At 43.1% G+C, this 19,112-nt stretch overlaps 1 protein-coding gene across 2 annotated transcripts in view; it reads left to right on the forward strand.

Annotated features, from left to right (window-relative positions):
- The window catches only part of USP4 (ubiquitin specific peptidase 4), a 32,645-nt gene extending 14,040 nt beyond the window's left edge, over positions 1-18,605 (forward strand). For both annotated transcript variants that reach the window (XM_015641110.3, XM_015641111.3), the window contains 12 exons: positions 30-254; positions 1,730-1,813; positions 2,181-2,275; positions 11,032-11,223; positions 11,783-11,871; positions 12,761-12,976; positions 13,053-13,123; positions 13,443-13,558; positions 14,050-14,199; positions 14,893-14,996; positions 16,040-16,128; positions 16,250-18,605. In XM_015641110.3, coding sequence (XP_015496596.1) covers positions 30-254; positions 1,730-1,813; positions 2,181-2,275; positions 11,032-11,223; positions 11,783-11,871; positions 12,761-12,976; positions 13,053-13,123; positions 13,443-13,558; positions 14,050-14,199; positions 14,893-14,996; positions 16,040-16,128; positions 16,250-16,351 — 1,533 coding nt within the window. In that variant the 3' untranslated portion in view covers positions 16,352-18,605. The remainder of the gene's footprint in view (positions 1-29; positions 255-1,729; positions 1,814-2,180; positions 2,276-11,031; positions 11,224-11,782; positions 11,872-12,760; positions 12,977-13,052; positions 13,124-13,442; positions 13,559-14,049; positions 14,200-14,892; positions 14,997-16,039; positions 16,129-16,249) is intronic.
- The last annotated feature ends 507 nt before the right edge of the window (positions 18,606-19,112 follow it).

The following is a 19,112-nucleotide window of genomic DNA, read 5'->3' on the forward strand; positions in this document are numbered from 1 at the left end:
TAATGTATTTTTTAAAATTGTTTTTATAGGAGGTGGCAAAAGAGGCATGGGAGAATCATAGGCTGAGGAATGATTCCATCATTGTGGATATTTTTCATGGTCTTTTCAAGTCTACTCTTGTTTGTCCCAAATGCTCTAAAGTTTCTGTGACCTTTGATCCCTTCTGTTACTTAACTCTCCCATTGCCCTTGAGGAGGGATCGTCTCATGGAAGTTACCCTGGTATATGCAGACCCACAGCGCAGACCTGTCCAGGTGAGGCATGTTGAAGACACAAATTTCTTTAAGTCGAGTTCTTTTATGAGTGAGGCAGTATGGGTTTTCTAATGAAAAATCTGGGATGTGAGATCAAGTGACTTTGTAAAATCTTGGGTCGTGAAATTAAGGTCATGGTCAGCTGGAAGTGGCTTCCTGTGGTGATGTGCTGCTCCCTGAAAGCAGCAACGTGCTTGCACTGTCCTGTTTACCTCGTGTTACCTTGGAAAATGTAAAGATGTAACTTGTGTTGTGCCCTGGGGTGCACAGCAGCACCAGCTTGTCAAAGGAGGGGACTGTCCCTGCTCTGTTCTGCACTGGGGCGGCCTCACCTCAAATGCTGGGGGCAGTTTAGGTCGTCACAATACAAAAAAAAGACATGAATCTATTAGAGGCTGTCCAAAGAGCCATGAGGATGGTGAAGGGTCTGGAGGGGAAGCTTTATGAACTGGTTTGTTCAGCCTGGAAGAGGAGACTGAGGGGAGAGACCTCATTGTGGTCTTCAACATCCTCAAAAAGGGAATTGAAGGGGCAGGTTCAAGCTGTTCACTGTTGTGACCAGTGACAGGACGCAAGGGAAGGGCCTGAAGCTGAGTCAGTGGGGGGGTTTAGGCTGGGTATCAGGAAAAGGCTTTTCACCCAGAGGCACTGGAACACACTCCCCAGGGCAGTGGTCACAGCAACAAGCCTGCCAGAGTTCAAGGAGTGTCTGGGCAACAATCAGGCACATGGTGGGACTCTTGGGGAATCCTGTGCAGGGCCAGGAGTTGGGCTTCATGATCCTTGTGGGTCCCTTCCAACTCAGCATATTCTGTGGTTTTGTGATTCTAAATGGGTAAAGCCTCTGAATTTCGAACAGAATTGAAAAACAATTCCTCTTGGAAAAAAAAAAAAACATGTTTGCTTTTTCAGTCTCCTTATTAGACGTGGTTTTTATTTGCCCCCTCTTTATTTTTAAATGGACACACACATCCCTAAAGTAGCTTTGTGCTTGCCACATGTCAGCGAAGCACAAGCTGGGGCACCCAAGAAGAGTGACTGCATGTCCTGATGCAACTTTGCAGGAGCTGATTGGCAGTATTTCCATGTCTGTCAAGATTTTTGCCTTGATCTTCAGTAGCATAGAAGAGAATGGCTCTAAGGTGTTTTTTATCACAGAAAGAAACAGCAATTTTATTTTCTGAGCAAGCTCCTGTGTCTGGTGATTTTTGTTTTTCCTGGGTTTTGCTACTGCTGAGCCTGATCACAGCAGAAGGCCAGCTGTTAATGGCTTTCATTCCCTCCAGATCCCTGCTTTGTAAGGTAAAGCTGAGATCCAGAAGACCTTGAAGTGTTTGGTTATAACCGTAACTTCATCAGAACTTCCTGTAAATTAAAGATTAATGAGTTTTAAGATTTTATTTCCATTTTCTTGCTCTCTGCCTTTCATGGCTTTATTTTGCCTGGTGTAAGCATAACATTATCTTTGTTTCTAGTACCGGGTTGTGGTGCCAATGATGGGGGCCATCTCGGATCTGTGTGAATCACTTTCCAAACTCTCTGGTGTTCCTGCAGAAAATGTAAGGATAAATGCAGACAGTAATTTTGATAAATATTTGTTCTTGAAGCATTTTGGTGGCCTAGCTCTTATATGGGTGATAAGCTGAACTCAATGAGCTCATGCCAAAACTGTAACAAAGTGCTGTTCTTTGCTCATAAGATTGAAAAGATGCATGAAGCAGTCTGTGTTTATTCTGGTAGTTTCATTGCAGTAGAGAGGTTTAAGAGAAGGGACAGAAAATTAAAGTACAACTGATATTGATGTGCTGACACAATCTCTAGTAATAGAGAATTGGAATAAACTGTTGCTTGAATTTAAAGGCAGTTTGCCTAAATTTATGTAAGCTTTTACTATAATCACTTTGCAAATCTCACTTGCTGTCCTAGATGGTGGTGACAGACGTGTATAATCACCGATTCCACAAAATCTTCCAAATGGATGAAGGTTTAAATCATATCATGCCAAAAGACGACATCTTTGTGTGAGTAAACTGGGAAAATGCCACGTGTGAAGAATACTGCAAAACATTCACTTTGGTTTCTGGTTCTAAAACCCCATTTCTCTCCCCTCACAAAACCATCTTGTAGACCTTTTGCATGACTCAGCAGTAATGCAGCAGTGCTCCTAGCAGCAGGTCAGCATATGCAGTGTTCAGCTGGTAATTTTCTAACACAAGAGTTCATGGTCCTTGGGTCATAATGAACTTTTAGTCTGGTCTATGTTATGCAGTTGAGAACTTCCTACAAGCCTTTTTAAAACATAATTATGTCTGAATTACAGTTATGCTCTCCCTGATATTTTTAGTTTTACTCAAGCTTGTTATTCTTATGTTTTCCAAATCAGCCAAAAGCCTTGGGCTGTTACTAGGATAGTATGAAGTCTAAGCTGTTGTACTCTGCCTTTCCAAAATCCATGATAGTTGTTAGAGCACCATGACTGGTGGCTCTTTATAGACTCTTGACTGGTGCTTAACACTGTTAGTATCTAAACTGTGGTTGTGAGGGCAGAGCTGAGGATTTGGTTGTGCTTGATGTTCTGTACGTGTGTGGTGAGTGAGATATTTCCAGTCACCTCTGAAATCTGGTGAGGTAAGGAGAGTAGAAGTAGTGTTCCTCTATTGCAGCCGAAAGGTGAGAACATTCCAGTATAAGAATGTTGCTGCCATTAAATTGTTGACTCTGTGGAGATGGCACTGATGTCCTCTGGTGCTGTGTGAACCTTTCATGGGGTGGGATGCTGTGACATACTGGTGTTCTTTTCTCATGCTGTCTGTTGTGACCGTATTGCTGAGATTTAATGAAAGAGTTTTGTAAAAGTTGTTGTCTTCAACTGTGTGACCAGTTAGGATCCCTGGAAAGAAAGTTTGGCTTCTGTGAAATCTATTTGTAGAGTGTTAGTTTGTAAGTCTGTCTGTGTCTGCAGCAAGTAAAACATTTTAAAAACAAGAAGCATGATATTACAGTGGTCATTGCAAAAAAGCCCTGCTTTCATGCAGGCATAACATGTTGTAAGTCCCTCCACAGAAAACAGCCATCTGAATTAGGTCTGCTCTGGGGTGTGGAGCAAGCATTGGCTGAACTGCAGCTCCAAGTGTATTTTCCTTTGCAATTGCCACTTCCTTTTATGTGCAGGGCAACTGTAAATGAGGTGCTGCTGTGAGTCACAATGAGTGAACTGACCTGGGTTAAAAATAGCCGGCCAAGGAAGAGGAGAGGTAGCAGGAGGAAGTTTTGCTAATCCTGTTTTTCCATGTACACCCTCCAAGATCTTTTCAGCACTGAGGGGCAAGAACAAGCAGCCAAGCACCAGGGCAGGGATTAGGAAAAGGCTGTTCATAGGAAGTCCTTTTAATGGGTAATGCTGCCAGGAAAAAAAATATGTGAAGTAATATTCTAACTACAGCTAAAAACCAGCGTTCTTTTATTGAAAGGAAGTCTTGTCTCAAACAACCAGGAGAGAAACACTTGTTCGTAAAGAGGAAAGTTTTTTAAAGGCAAATGCCTAATTCTAGTGTGGACAATCTACCTGCCTTGTCTGGTTATAAGAAGTCTTCTGTTAGGTGTTCTAAGATCATTCAATAAATGGTTAGGGTAGAGTGAAGGTTCTTGAATTCCAGTTTGCTTCCATCTATTATTTTTTGTCCTTCCAGCTTCAAAACCTGTTTTCCATTAGGGAATGGACTTGTAGTCATGGATATACGACTCTGCCTTCTGCTCCTTCCAGAAAGGATGGTTTTACAGAGGAACTTGTTAAGTGCTGCTCAAGCTGTTGTGTTTCTGCCAGAAGTTATGGACAATGACTTGGCAGATCAGGTTTCTGCCCTCCTGCAGGTGCTGTGTGATGTGTGGCTGGGGAATGTGGTATATGGTGGTTGTTTGTTTAGATCGCTGCTGCCAATAACTTCAGGAGTTTCTGATATCTCAGCAACTTAACTCCTTAGATTACAGGCAAATATCTTGCTGCTTATTAAAAAGAGGAATAAAAAAATATTTTTTTAAAAAATAAGTCATTCAGAAACTTCCACATTTAAAGAACCAGCTTGTTTCCACTTGAAATGTTGAGAAACTTTATATTTCCCCAAAGCCAATGAAGAAGTGTTTCTCACTGAAAAACATTTTTTCTTCTTAAATTAAGGCCAATTCTTCAGAGGAGTGGCAGGAAAGGACTTGCTGCTTATGACTTGAAAGATGCTCTGTATGCCTGCATAGTCCATGAAATGTTCAGCTTGGAAAAGGTTCTGTACTGGTGATGGAGCTGTGGAATGTATCACTGGTTACAAGGAGTGATGCATCTCTCTCCTGTTCCTGAAAGAAAACTGTGTTTGTATCACTTAACGAAGGGGAGCAGATGTGTTTCATCAGAAAGTACAACAGTGTAGGGTTTTACAGTATTTTCAACTAAATTCACAGTTGAAATAACCTAAAAATGACTCAGTAATGCTAACTAATCAAACATTTCTTTATACTATATTTATACTGGATATTGCCACAAAAGCAACTTTTCAGAATGCTTTCTAGAGTGCTGGGCTGACAAGACAGCAGTTGCTTTTTAAGAAAGGAAGAGTCCTTCTGGAAGCTGCTTGCTTACCATGTTTTGAAAACTTAAATTTTTCCTAAGACTTGTTTGAATCAGTTAATGGCCTTGTGTGATAAGACTAAAACATACCAGTTTCAAGTCTAGGAAGATAGAAATTACAGAACAGATAGTTTTTTAATAGCATTACTTATTTATAAATCAAATGGGGAAATGGCATCATTTCAGGGTGTTTGGCTCAGTGCAGCAAAGCCAAGTGAGAGCTGTGTCAGGTGGGAAAAACAAGCTGGAAAGGGATTATCTGGTAGTCCTGGCACTTTTTGCAGGGTATGTTTTTAGGTACTAAATGTTAATGTAGATGTGCTTCAAGCTGACATAAAATGCAACCTGGGGGTATGACTGAATACCATTATTTTTTTTATTCAAATAAAAGATGTTTTTTAGAATCAAAGTATTTATTGTATTTAAATGATACTTCATGATACTCACTGTCTTGTGCTTGAACTCTTTCCTAATTCATGTTTTATTGATCCTGTCCCTTTTATATACTCATCATGTACTCTTATTTCCCAGTAATGTCCAGTAGCAAGACTTCCCTGTGGGAAAACTGTAATGTGTATATCTATCTCCTTGTTTTAAGCAGTTGCAGTTAGAAGTTTCTTTCACTGCTTAGAAAACAAAGGGAAAAACTATCCAAAACAGAGTTAAATCAATAGAGCATATTCAGAAACAAAGCATTTCCCCAGAGCTTGTGTGCATTCCCAAAACTTATATTTTGAAATTAGGGATGGTTTGGTGGGTCCTATTGATTTTTGAGGTCTTTTTCTGAAGGATTTTTTTGCCTAGTCTTTGAATTGGGGTAGGGTCACAGGCCTTTTCTTTTGTTCTTCCTGGTAGCTACACTGAGTGAATTCTGGGGGGAGCTGTGATACACTGAAGGCCGCACCCTTCCTTTTAAATAATCTTTTTTAAGGTGTAACAGTTTCCTCACCTGAAAAGCACTCCTCCCTTCCACTGGCCGAAGCAAACCAAGGTTGTTTTACTAATCATCTGTGGTTATTTGCTGGACTCTGAGAATCCAAAGAATGAGTGGGTAATGACAGGGCAGTACAAAGCCCCAGGGCTGTGAGTTCATGAGCAGCTGCCATCCAATCGTTCCTTTGTTCCTTCATCTCACTGTCCCCCTCTAAACACATTGCTCAGAGTCCAGCAGATCTTCCACCTATGATTATCTTTGTGGTTGTCTCCTGTAACAGAAATCAGTTGTTTCAGTGGTTCTGAAGCTGTAGGATCTGCAGTTCTTGCCTTCTGTATGTTTCTTAGCATCATATTAAGTTGTCTCAGGATTGAAAAAATTAAATATGAATGTCAGACTTTTACAATGTTTCTGCAGGTTTGCTTTGCTGAGAGTGGTAGCCAGGCCTGCCTGTTACAACAATACCCCTGTAGTTTGCCAGACCTCTGATTTTGTTGTGTTGTGCACTGGCCAGCTGTCAATACACATCTCAATTCAAAATTCAAAAACTCTTAACACTGCAGGAGATCTGTGCTCCAGCAGGACTGTTACTTAAAAAAAAAAAATTAAGTCAGTACTTTTGTACTGGTGTCTTGCTTTTGACAGCAATGTCTGTCGAGTCTCAGCTTTTGATATGGGCCTCTCTTGGTTTGCTACTGAGCAGATCAGGGATTTCCCTGAAATGCTTGGGTTGGAAATGTCAGTGAGCAGGAACTCTCAAACATATTGCAGCAAGAATAGAGCAGCTGGAATGGGCCTTGGCTTTTCTGAGCATTTGCTTGACAGAGGACATGGTCTGGAGACATAGATATTGTAGTCCAGACTGTGCTATTGGTGAAATTTGGGAAATGTGCAGTATGTGGGATGTATGGAATATTGAGCTGCCACCTTTTTTGGGTTATTTCACTGGCAGGAAAAACTGGGGTTTTTTTCTGGTTCTCACCATAGGGTTATGAGGAAAGACACATTCAGCCTTCTGGTTTTTGCAGGGCATCTTGGACATCTTGAGGTGTGTATTGTGAATTTCAATGTGCCACTAAAGTGGTGGGGAATGCTGAATCTGAGGGAGCAAGGAAGGGGGCAAGAATTGGACTCCATTTGGAATTTAAGCTGAATAGATTGTAATAAGGAAAACAAAGATATGCCCTGGATATCTAAGACAAGTTTTCCCTCTGAACTCCTCAGTTCCTGGTTCATCAGTTCTTTTGGTGTATTAACTTACCTGTTGAGCACTCTGATAGTAAAACCTTAAAAAGAAGAAATGCAAATAACACTGGGCTTCTTGATATTTAGGTGACTTTAATTAACTTTGAAATGCATCCCAAAATTAACCTAGCACCTTTTACACAAGAGGATAAAATTCTACATTTTCTTCTCCAAGTCTACTGAAAGAGAAGGAGAATTTGGATATTTTGGAAGTTCTCCAAGCCTGTTATTTCACAAGGCTTTGCGCTCATCACTTTCTCATCTTGACAGGTTTGGAACTGTCAGGTAGTCCTGGAGCAAGTTGTGTTAATATTTATCAGAGAAGAGCTGAGATGTAGAAGTGGAGGGGATTGGTAGAAGCCTTGAAGCATCACTGACCCAACATGCAGGGGCAGTGCAGCCAGAGAATGGTGCGAGCATCCCACTTCTCACAGTGCTGGAAATGGTTCTCTCCAAGCATGTTGTTCTGTGGAAGGACAGGGAGGTCTGTGGCAAATGATCAGAAATCACTCCTGTAAAGGTGGTCTGCAAATCAATTTGATGATAGCAGTTCAGTATTTGTGCTGAATGCTCTCATTGCCCAGGCTAAGCAGAGCACAGCATTCAGCACACAACCCAAACACTTGCTATTTCTTTTCCTCAGGTTCTGGGAAGCCCAGCCCCATTAGGACCTCTGGCTCCTGCTCCAATGTAACCCCCACACATGCACCATGCTGGTGATGTCCCATCACCAGGGATCCTGCTGGGGCTTGGAGCCGGCCTACAAGGGCTCAGGTAAGTACCACATAAAAACAAACTCCACAGCCCATTTCAAGGGTATTGCTCTTAGTGTTTCTGCTTAGTTCTTAGGAACTAAGGAGAAAAATGTTCTGATGGATAAACTACATACCCCTGTTCTCTTAGCCTGGCTAATGGGGCATATTACATAACATGTATTGTTTATGTTGATAAAAGTTTCACAAATTGATTTGCAGGTCACCTTTTACCTATAAAAGTGTGCATACTTGAATAGGATCTGTTCAGTTTGCCATACGTGCCATGTTTTCTGTCTTCTCTTACAACATGCTGTATATTACATTTAGATGAGTTCATGGTCTGGAACAAACATCACTGGGTGTAGAGATGTCAGATTTGTTGGTGTCACTGAGGCTACAGCAATTTCTGAACTGAATTAATGAGGTCAGCAGACCAACAGGTCCAGTAGTTTTATGTAAAACATTTGAGATGTGTGGGATATTGTAGCAGACTGATCTGTGAAGTTTGTTTATACTTGCTAAAATTGGGGTTTGCTTGTTTGAAATGAGGGTTTGTGTCCTTTCCAAAATGAACTTGTATTTATTTAAGCCTTGTATAAACCTCCTGTGTGAACTCCCTCATTCATTTTTAATCTTGTTCCTCTGCAAGACTGGCAAAATCCTTTGACCAGGTTCTATGGGGCAAACTGTCCATTGTCTAAGAAAATTACGTTTTCAGTCTCTGATCTCTTAGTTTACTTGTTTGTGTGTGTTCTGGTATTATGAAAGAAAGTAAATGTATTAGGAGTGTCTCCACTTCCTAGAAGAGATCAGAATATGTGCAGCAGTTTCTCCCAGTTTTTTCCCAATCTTGTATTTATTCTTTCTGTGTACTTTTGACCCTGTTGTGGTTTCTCAGTAGTCACCCCCTTCAGGCAGATCTGTTTGGCAGCTTCTGCAGTGGCATTTTTTCCTGCCCTTCTCTGTTCTCTTTCAAATGGACTTCTTGTTGTTGCTGTAGATTGACTTGTGATCCACATAGTGTTTTGCAGCTGGAGTTAGTATCATGGATCCCAGCACCTGTGAGGGAATGTTTCAGCAGCATACAACCTATATATTAGCCTGGTGTTTAGCTCAGAGTATTTTTTGCTTTCGATGTCCTTTCATGTAGCTCTGATCCTTCATAGCTTTCCTTCTGTGCACTTGCTCCCCTTGATGTGCAGTGGAGCAAAAGTTACCTCACTGCTCACTGCCTCCTTTCTGAATTGAAACCACAGACCTGAACCTCCATAATGCTCACAAAGACTGGTCAGGTCCTACCCTGTTGCTTAGTAGTTTTCAGACACTTCTCTGAGTTGTCAGGAATTATAAAGGCAGTTAGCCAGTATCTAGCATTATCTTAGCAGCTGAGCTAATATTTTTGACTTCTAAAACCATGTTGTGTCATCTGGAGTAGCATCACCTTCATGTTCTATTATTTCAATTAAGTTGTAACACACAGAATTATGGGGTGTTGTCCATCAATTCCCAGTGTCAACTCTACAGCCTTCCTTGCAATGTACATAAATACTTCGGTTTTGGTTCCTTTTTTCAAGGGATAGCTGTTGCTCAGGAGATCATAAAAACCACAGATCTTGATTCTGATATTTCTCTTTTAGTACTAGTATGTAAAAGGTGTTCTGAGGTGGAGTGAATAGAGGGACACTTGAGCAACCAGATTTGTTATGCTGTGGTGAGAAGTGTGTGAGATGCTCTTTGCAGAGTGAGGTGCTGCATGCTGGCTCTTGGTGATGGATGACCCCTACCTGTGGGAATAGTTTTTTATTTTTGTCCCATCTGTTCCTTCTCATGGGCTGGGCTTCATTCAGGTGCATGAGGGTGGAGTGTAAATGGGGCTTCATTAATTGCTGCTTGCAGAGCACAGTGTAGGTGGTGTGAGAGGAGTCACAGGAGTGTCATGCACTGAGCTGTGTTACAGGAGTCCAGGCTTGGTGTTAATGACAGATTATATTCTGGGACTGAGTATGGCCTGTTGTGGTTTAAACAGTACTAGGTGAAATAATTCACCTCTTTGTGGTGCTGTTTCTCAGGAAACATTGGGAGGTGTGGACTGTATGAAATGCTGGTGTCCAGCTGAATAGAATTGACAGCCTAGAAAACCTCAACAGCTGCCAGTATTGGACTCTCTTATGCTGACTCTCAGCTCTTGTGTTCTTGGTGGGATGGGTTTTCCTTCGTGTACTCTACTGACTCAGTCCAAGTCCCAAGCTGGGATCCTTTTTTTTTTTTTGTAAGTAGGATGAAGCAGAATTACAGCTCTGAAATTTGTTGGCTTCCCTGCTCTGAAAACAGGAATAAGAAGTGTTCCTTAGCTTTTGAGAGAAAGGAAGTGGCTTTTCTAATTTAAGAGAATTGTTAGGAGTTTGGGGCATTCAGATATGTGATTGTGGTCTTGGTCATTATGTGTAGTGACATTGTTCATGCAATCTTTCTTTTACAGTTTTAAGATAAATCTAGGACAGGTGAATCACTAAATTAAAGAGCAGTGTGTGACTTGGCATTCCTGAACATGAATATTTTGTAATGGATAGGCCTGAAGCAAACAGTGTGATAGTGTTGGACCACGTGGTTACTTTGCCTCTCCTCTGACAGCTGCAAATACCTCATTTGCTGTTTCACCCAAGGCAAAAATTGTGTCACAGTCTCCTCACTGTTCTCCCAGGCTGTTTGTTGTCTTCCAGAATGTTTCTTGTTTGTTTACTGTCCTTGGATTTTTCTGTGAAGCAGATGTTTCCAGATTCTTGGTTTTATGAAACATTAGCTGTTCAGTGATGTGAGCTCAGGCCATAAAACCGGTTGAGAAGCTGAGAGAATGCAAGACCCAAGGTATCAAGAAGATTTCTTTCTCCAAGAGGAACAAACACTGTCTGGGGGATTTCAAAGTACATTTAGTATTTTTCACTGCTTGAAGCACTGTGGAGTTGTCAGGGTAGTGTCTTGGGAGGTGATTGGTAATAGGGTATTGAATTAGGAATAAAGATACAGGGAAGGCATCTGAGTTGTTTGCAGGTGTGTGTCCTGTGCCACTGTGAGCCATGGAGAGTGTTCAGCAAACTGCTCTGTAGCCTGAGGACAGCACAACCCTCTTGTACTGTTGGAGAGACTTGCTGAACTGAGTTGATATTGGTCCTACCTGCTGTGCTTCTTGGCAGTGGAAATAACCCATTGAAATACCTGTCTTTCAAACAGGTATGAAGTTTGCAAGCCAACTGACGATGGCTCAGAGTATGTTACTCTCTCTGTTTACTTTCGGGAAAAGACAATGAGGCAATCCAGCAACACTTCAGGGACTGTGCTCTTTGGGCAGCCACTGTTAATATCTGTGCCCAAACACAAGCTCACTGTGGATCACCTGTACAGTGTGATTTTGGAGCAGATCAGGTAAGTCATGGTTGTACCTTTGAATCCTATGCCAAGCTCTAGAGGTTGCTTATTCAATTACATTGTAATAGGATTACTGAATCCTTGTTAACAGGGAGAATTTTCCTTGATTTGTGTGGGTTGTATAAACCAGGATTTGCATTTCATTAGTGTCTGGAGGCCTTAGGGACATTTCAAGGTCCTGGTTTTTTGGGCTTTGTAACAGATATTGCTGGCTCAGCCTTGCAAAGGAGTCAGGAGCAGAACTCAGGGCATGTTTTCAGGGCTCACAGATGGGGCCACTGTAACTTACTTTTGCCTTTTCAATATAGTCAGTAAAACATGGAACAAGCAGTGAGAGCAGAGATTTAGGGAATTGCTGTTTGTCTCATTCTGAGGGCTCTTGGTGTTGTCATGTAAAAGTAAATGGTGCTGTACAGGATGGGTTCTGGTTTGCTGGAGGGGATTGGACAGCAAGAGCTGGTGATAGAGGGGGATGCTGCTGTTCTGGTGCACAGCTGCCAGAACCAACCAGCTACAGTATGGTTGTGTAATAAATGTATGTATCCCTTCTCTTTAGCCGCTGTGTGAAACTCCCTCTGGCAGAAGAATACTCCCCACCCTGCCCCGACAGAGGAACCTGCAATGGCTCCAATGGTGTGGTTGAAGGTAAAGCCCCTTCAAAATCTGCTAAAGGCTTTTCAGCACTTTAAGCTTTCTACCAGCATTTGTTTTGTGCTGGATGTATTTGGCTTAAGCTTTAGCAGATTGTTTCTCCTCTATGATGAAACCACACTGTTGTGCTGGACATGTGCTTGTACAGGGAGAATCTTGTAGACCATTTCCTTCCTAGGGAGACCAAATGTGCAGCAGCTGGAGAACAGGGTGTGGATGTGCATTCATCCTGACCAGTGTTAGGGAAGTCCTTGCTTAGTTGAGGTGTCCAGGTGCCTCCCTCCAGCGGCATCTCTTCCTGATATGCCCTTTGGTGATGAAAACTGGCCTGTTAGATCACAAAGATTATGGAGAAATTTGTCTGTTGGAGGACACAGAACCAACAGTCTAATTCCTAGGCCACATGCTCACTAGGAAGCTTTTAATGCTGATGGCATACGAGTGTTTCCCTTCCCTGTTTGAAATGATTCACTGGTGTAGCCCTGAGAGTAATAAGTTGCAATAAGTTAAATGGGGAAAAAACCTGCTCATTTTCCCTGAAGAATGGAAATAACTTTCCTGGTGACTTACATGTTCCTTTCTGTGAAGACACCCAGCTGCAGCCTTGCTGATTCTCTCTTGGGGATGCTTCTTAGGGTGTGCTGTCATTGTTAACCTGCAAACTGAGCACTCTCCTAAACTGGCATCTGCTAAAGGAGAAAATACAGCTTCAGATGGAGTGGTTAGCAATACAGAGGTTTCTTTTTCTGTGTGCCTTTTCATTGCTTTCCATGTAACTGGTGTGTGTTGTACAGGCTGATGCAAACAACTGTCTGTGGGAGGTGTCAGGCTAAACTTTCATTGAAGCCATGTAATATTGTCCTTGTTTGAAATTTTTTTCAAGGAGACATTGAAGAGATGGAGCATCAGGATGGCGGAGAGGAAGGCAAGGAAAAGCTGACAGAAGTTGATCCCTGCCACTCTGAGGGTTGTATGCAAGTGGAGTCAGCAAGAGACCCGCCGCCTTGCAAGAAACAGCATTTCACTTTTAGCCTTGTGAATTCCTCTGGGACCTCAGAGATAAACTCCATTGTTGAAGGAAAAATCTTAAAACTGAGTGGTAATTATTTGCTTGCTGGGTTTTTTTTCTTCTTTCTTTTTACACCAGTGCAATAAATATGTCTTCTTCCTTGTAGCTTTTTCTGCAGTTGCTATTGACTGGGATTCTGAGACACGGAGGCTACTTTATGATGAACAGGAGGCACAGGTTGTAGTATGCTCTTTTCATAAGTAATCTATGTAATTTTGCAGGGTATTTAAAAGGTGACAGCAAACAGTGTTCTGCTGGGTCATCTTTTGTAACAATAAACTGTTTTTTTTGTAACAGAATAAGACAGTTTTCACTGAGAGCTGATAAAAGCTCTAAACCCAAGTGAGCATAAGAAAGTAGTGGCTGGAGGTGGTTGGAGATGAGTGGAGAAGGAGGTGCAGAAATAGGCAGTGTGGGGAAAGTGAGCACGTAATTTCTTGATGTCAGGGATTGCAGAGTATATGGAATTGAATAAAACACCCATCTCTTTCACAAGGCATTTGAAAAACATGGAAGCATGCTACAACCACAGAAGAAGAAGTCTGTAGTAGCCCTCAGAGATTGCATAGAGCTCTTTACTACTATGGAAACACTTGGTGAACATGACCCGTGGTAAGAACCTCTGCCTGCCTTCTATATTTACCATAAAATACCATAACTGTTTGAGTTTATGTGATTTTTTCATAGGATTTTTATAATTTCCCAGGTATATCCTTTTGTCCTCCTCTTTGAGAAGTCTGTCAGATCTGTATTAAGTCATTGATTCAATAGGCTGTGGACATGGGTTAATAAAAGTATTTGTTTCCTGCCAGTATTTAAGAAAAAAAGTGTCAGTGGTAATGTAGGTTCCAACAACAGGGCTATTTTTAAAAGTTAATTTTTGTACAATGAGCAGTTAACACACTTGCCATAAAAGTATAAAGTGAAAGCAAGTTGGAATTTGGAATTCTCTGAGGCAGTGTGTTCACCTGCATATTCCACAGGCAGTGTGCCTTCTGTAAGGCAGGGACTGTGCTTATGCTAGTGAGGCATCTTTAATGGAAGGCCAGAAGCTTTTCTTTTGATGGAGTCATTAATTTCCTTGCTTGTTACTCCTTCCTTAGGTACTGCCCTAACTGTAAGAAACATCAACAGGCCACAAAGAAGTTTGACCTGTGGTCTTTGCCCAGGATTTTGGTGGTACATCTAAAACGTTTCTCATACAGCAGATATTGGAGGGATAAACTTGACACTGTTGTGGAATTTCCCATCAGGTAGGATTCTTCCCTCAAGCTAGGAAGAGCTTGAAGAACTTGGTCAAGAAAGACGTACTTGTGATGTTTCTGTTGGGTGGGCTTGTTGTAAAGGCTGTATGGATCCTGGAGCACTGTTGGAACTGTTGTTGTATGGAACACGGGAGCAGGTGTTTGAACAGCTGGACAACAGGCACAAGTTGGGAGGGTTAGTTTTTTTGGGGGTGGTTTTTGTTAATGTTGCTCAGCTTTATGCATCTCAAAGAGCATTAGTTACTAGCAGGTACTGTTTCTTCTGAAATTCAGTTAATTTCAGAATTGTGATTCAGCTAAGAGAACTTCTATAGCGATTTTAGCAAATCTTTTGGGCAGTGCTGCACTTGCAGTATTGCACAATTACAAGATAATAGCCTGCCTTGTCCCTCTGCTTCTGCTTGCTAGCATCCTCCTGTGGGATGAAGCATATCCCTTGCTATTCCTATCTCACTTTTCATGCTTACACTTGAAACTGTGTTTTATTCAACACCTCCCTCTAAACCTTCTGGCAGTGCTTGGTGTGTTTGTCAGGACCTGCCTCATGTGGGAGAGTTAACAAGTCTGGTCTTCACACTAACAATACCTGGCCCCTGAGCAGCAGAGCAGCACTGGTGCCATGCTTCAGTTCCTAAAAAGTGATGGTTGCTGGTGTACTGATACTTTTGTGTTTCCTTCCAGGGGTTTGAACATGTCCGAGTTTGTCTGCGACCCAAGAGCAGGCTCATATGTGTATGACCTCATTGCAGTTTCCAATCACTATGGAGCCATGGGAGTGGGCCACTGTGAGTAACTGCTGCTGTGTCCTTTGTGTGCAAGGAAACGAGGACAGAGGGGACATGGGAGGGCTCTGCCCTGGAACACCTGCAGTAGCCCTCACCTAAGGTGTCTAGTCCAAAACTTACCTGTGTTCTGTGAGCAGGCGAGTATCATACTGGGATCCTGTTAGGACATGGAGGGCAGATAGTTAGCAGCACCTTGGCCTGAGGTCTGACTGATGCCTGTGGGACACTGGTTAGTTGTCATTAGTTTGTGTGCTAGTGTTCCTCAATTTATGAGTGGAGTCAAAATTTTTCAGTGCTGAATCTGAAATTGTGACACTTGCTGACAGTAGTATGTTTCCACCTTTGCACTGATAAGGACTGACATAGGAAAATGTCATTTCATCAAGAAAAAATAATGCACTTGTATACAAGTTTAGTACATGATGAGTCTGTGTTTTCTGTCACTGGTTTTGCTGCAGCATAGATGAAAAGTTTCTGTAGGTGAGTTACCTGTATCAGGTGTCCATGCAGGTCCATGCTGTAGATGACACTTGTAAAACTACCCAGAAGCAATTTACCATGAGAGGATGATGAGCTCCTGTGGCTGAAGGGGCACATGTTCTGAGGTTGGAGATCAGTCACAGAAGTCTTGGCTGGAAGAGACATTGAGGGATTTCTGACTTCATTCTTGAGTGAGGATTCTTGTGAGAGCCAGATCAGATCCATTAACAGCAGAAAACATTTCTTTCAAGTGAAAATGCAGAGTATTAAATTGTGTGTGTTTGGGAAAGCTCTGACTCAAGGCCAGCGAACAACTGGAAAATTATTGTTTTTTCCTTAAGTTTCTTTTCTCTGTATCTCATTTGTCAGGGATAAGCCTGGTATGTGGAATCTGGTCCTAGACTAACTGAAATGTTGTAGATGTTTATGTTGGTTAACTAGGCTTGGGGTAGGCAATGCCAGAGCTGGCTCCTGGCCTCCTGTGCACCCGTGTTTGGGTCCCAGTGTCCCAGGTGTGCATTCCCTGCTGGCCATCCCTGGAATGCTGATTCTCCCCCCAACAGACGCTGCCTACGCGAAGAACAAGGTGAACGACAAGTGGTACTACTTTGACGACAGCAGTGTCTCAGTGGCTTCAGAAGACCAAATAGTGGTGAGTATATGGGTCGAGGCTGTTCCAGGTCTGTGCTGAGAGTGTGGCTGCCTGCTTTGGGCGTGACATTGCAGCCAAGCTGTGTGGATGGTTTCAGATGGGTTTTCTTTTTGTTTGGTAGACAAAAGCCGCGTATGTGCTTTTCTATCAGCGCCGAAACAGCGAGGAACATTCTGCCCCCTCTGCTCCCCCAGAAGAGTGTGATGGCATGGACACCAACTAAGCACCACCTTCAGCCACCATGGTAGTGGTTGCTCTTGTAAAGCAATGCCTGAGGCGCCTGAAAATTTTTCTTCCTTCTGTAGGGGTCAAGCAGAAAATCAAGCACTGAAAGACTCAGTGCTGGGGGTTGCAGAATAGCACTGAAGAGCCAGGAATAGGTGCTGACACTTGGGTATTTAGAGGCCAAAAATAATATATATTGGAGCTTCAATAAAGTTCTTTTTAAAATCTGGCTGAGCTGTGTGGCTAGAGGCAGGGGTTGGGGCTGTGGTTCTTGGGCTTGAGGGTTGTAGCTGGGGTTGGGAGAGGACAGCCTGAGCTGGAGGCCAGGCACAGCTGAGCCTTGCAGGGGCCCGTGGAGGAGAACGGTGGGTACGATTCTGTGAATCGGCATTGGGGCTTCCTGCCAACTCTGGTGTTGCTGTTGGGCCCTGCCTGTGTCAGGGAGGCCTCCTGCACCCTCTCTGGAGTTCAGTTCAAATTTTTGTACATCTAGTCTGTTGCAGTCTCTGCCATTGTACCCAGGTCCCTTGGCAAAGCAACAAACATTTCTCTTGCTTGCATCCTTAGATGCATTTGAGGGTCTCCTGGGCAGTTTTGACTGGGCATTTTTCATGTGAACACTGAATCCAGTGATCCAAGAATTTTAGCCAGAAGTGAATCATACCTGCCTATGGTGTGGCATATGTGCAGGCTGATCCCCATGGAGATGCAGGATACAGCTGCTCTGACTCCTGTTCTTCTGCAGAGAAAATACCATCCATAACATTGATGATTTCTTACCTTTTCCATCTCCTACACCTCTCACTTCCAGGCTGCTCTGTAAGCACTTTGCTGCTGCCAGCATTTTTCCTCTGGTTTGTGCAGTGGCAGCATTTGTATCCATTTTGCTCATTTATGTCTCCAGCTAAGCTCAGCACTGTTTTCCCAGAGCTGTCACCTGAATGGGTGACAGCCCAATGCAATGGATTGTGAGTTTTCAGCCTTTTCTCCTGCAACTTCAGTTTTTTGGACTGCTCTTTCAGCATTCCTCCACACTTGAGTGCTGCCTTTTATATCCTCACCTGATCACCCTCTGTGGGGCTGCAGCTGATAGTCCTGTCCCGGATCCTGTTTGCCTCTGCTGTTCAATGGTTCTGCTCCATCCTTTTGTCACAACTGGCAAATGTTTTTTCCTCTGTTCTCCTTTTACTGTGTGTTGCTTTTTTGGACTCAAGTCCAGCTTTTTTGAAAAGAGACTCCTGGGAGTCTCAGTGGAGAACTGGTCTTCCATGTGAAAAATGAGAAAAAACTCCAGAACCTTAGCCTGTATTTTTTAGGGAAAGATCTAACTCAAGGCAGTAAACCAAACAGGAGGGGTTTTCCTTCTGGATCCAAGTGTGTTGGCAGAATGAAAGGCTGAGATTGGCTATCAGCGTGCTTTTTGTTCCCCCTGGAATATGTGCTTGCAGCTGCTGTAGCTTCAGTGCTGACCATCACCTTCTCTTGTGGTGGTCAGCAGTGTTCATCCATTTAACTCCATACTTGCCAGCTCAGCCCCACCTTTCTGCAGCTCCTGGCAACAGTCCCTGTAGGAAATTGCAGTGTGCCTGTCCCTGCACCCTGGGAAGGCAGCACCAGGCAGCCCTTTGCCAGGGCACTGGAGAGCAATGGGGAGGAGGGGGCATTGTCTCTAGCCAGCATGCTACTGATGTGATTCTCCTTTGTGGAATTTCGCTTTTGAAGCATTAAAATTTGAATTTTTGAGATCACAATTGCTTAGTTGCTTCTGCTGTTTCATTTTTACATTTGCAACTCTTAATATTGTATTTTTTTTTCCTTATTACCAAGGGAAGCATGCAAAAAGCAATTTTTAAGATGTAGCACTGCACTGAAATTACTCTAATCAGCATTTTTTTGTTTGTTTTACCCTGAAAGTAAGTCATGTGGGCATTCCAAAATGGGGAATGGAGGAAAAGGAGGACAGTAAAGACCTTTTTAAAAGAGAAATCAATCTGAAATAGCCTTTGTTCTCCTCCTCGCCTCCCTACCTGTGCTGACACTGAGAAATGCATCTGTGGGGCTCAGTCTCAGATGCTGAACAGACTGTTCTACTGCAGAACAAGTGGCCCAGCTCTGCTTTCTCTGCCTCTGAGCTGCTGGGCTTTGGCTGGTGTGTGTGTGCTGTAATACCAGACTGTTTTTTAGACTAGCACTTTGTAAGTGGCTGGCTCTGTTGTACAAAGAGGAAAATTAAAGAGTGGTTTGCACTGAAACTGGATTCTGTTCTAATTTCAGCTTTCATTACGTGGCCTAAGACTGCTGGTTGTGGGGATGCCTGCTCTAAGAGTAATTTGGGCTGGGGGAGGGTGGGTCCTGCAGAGCCAGTGGGGATCTGGAGAAAATCAGCTGTTGAGGGCACAGCTCTGCACAGCTGAGGGTTCAAATTGCTCTAGGGTTGCCTTTTCTCCCTGCAGTGCTGGGTTGCTGGTACCTGGTGCTCTAGCAAAGATGTCTTTACTTTTTTGAGGCATTGGACAGCCTCAGCTATGGTTTCATCCTTCCTCTGCAGATCCCTGAGAGGTCCTGTTCTTCCTTCTGTCCATTTTCTCCAGGGGTATCAGGGCTGTCTGTGACTGTACCACTGAGGTAGATGTCCTGGAGTCTCTGGAATTTCCTCAAGGCAACCTGAACACACTTGTGAGAGCAGGCTGGAAAAAGCTGAGGAAGTGCAATGGGATTGTGTGGGATTGTCACAGTCCTGCAGCCCAAGGTGGGCTGTG

Source organism: Parus major, chromosome 12 (genome assembly GCF_001522545.3).
Source record: "Parus major isolate Abel chromosome 12, Parus_major1.1, whole genome shotgun sequence".
In the NCBI taxonomy this organism is placed as follows: Eukaryota; Metazoa; Chordata; class Aves; order Passeriformes; family Paridae; genus Parus; species Parus major.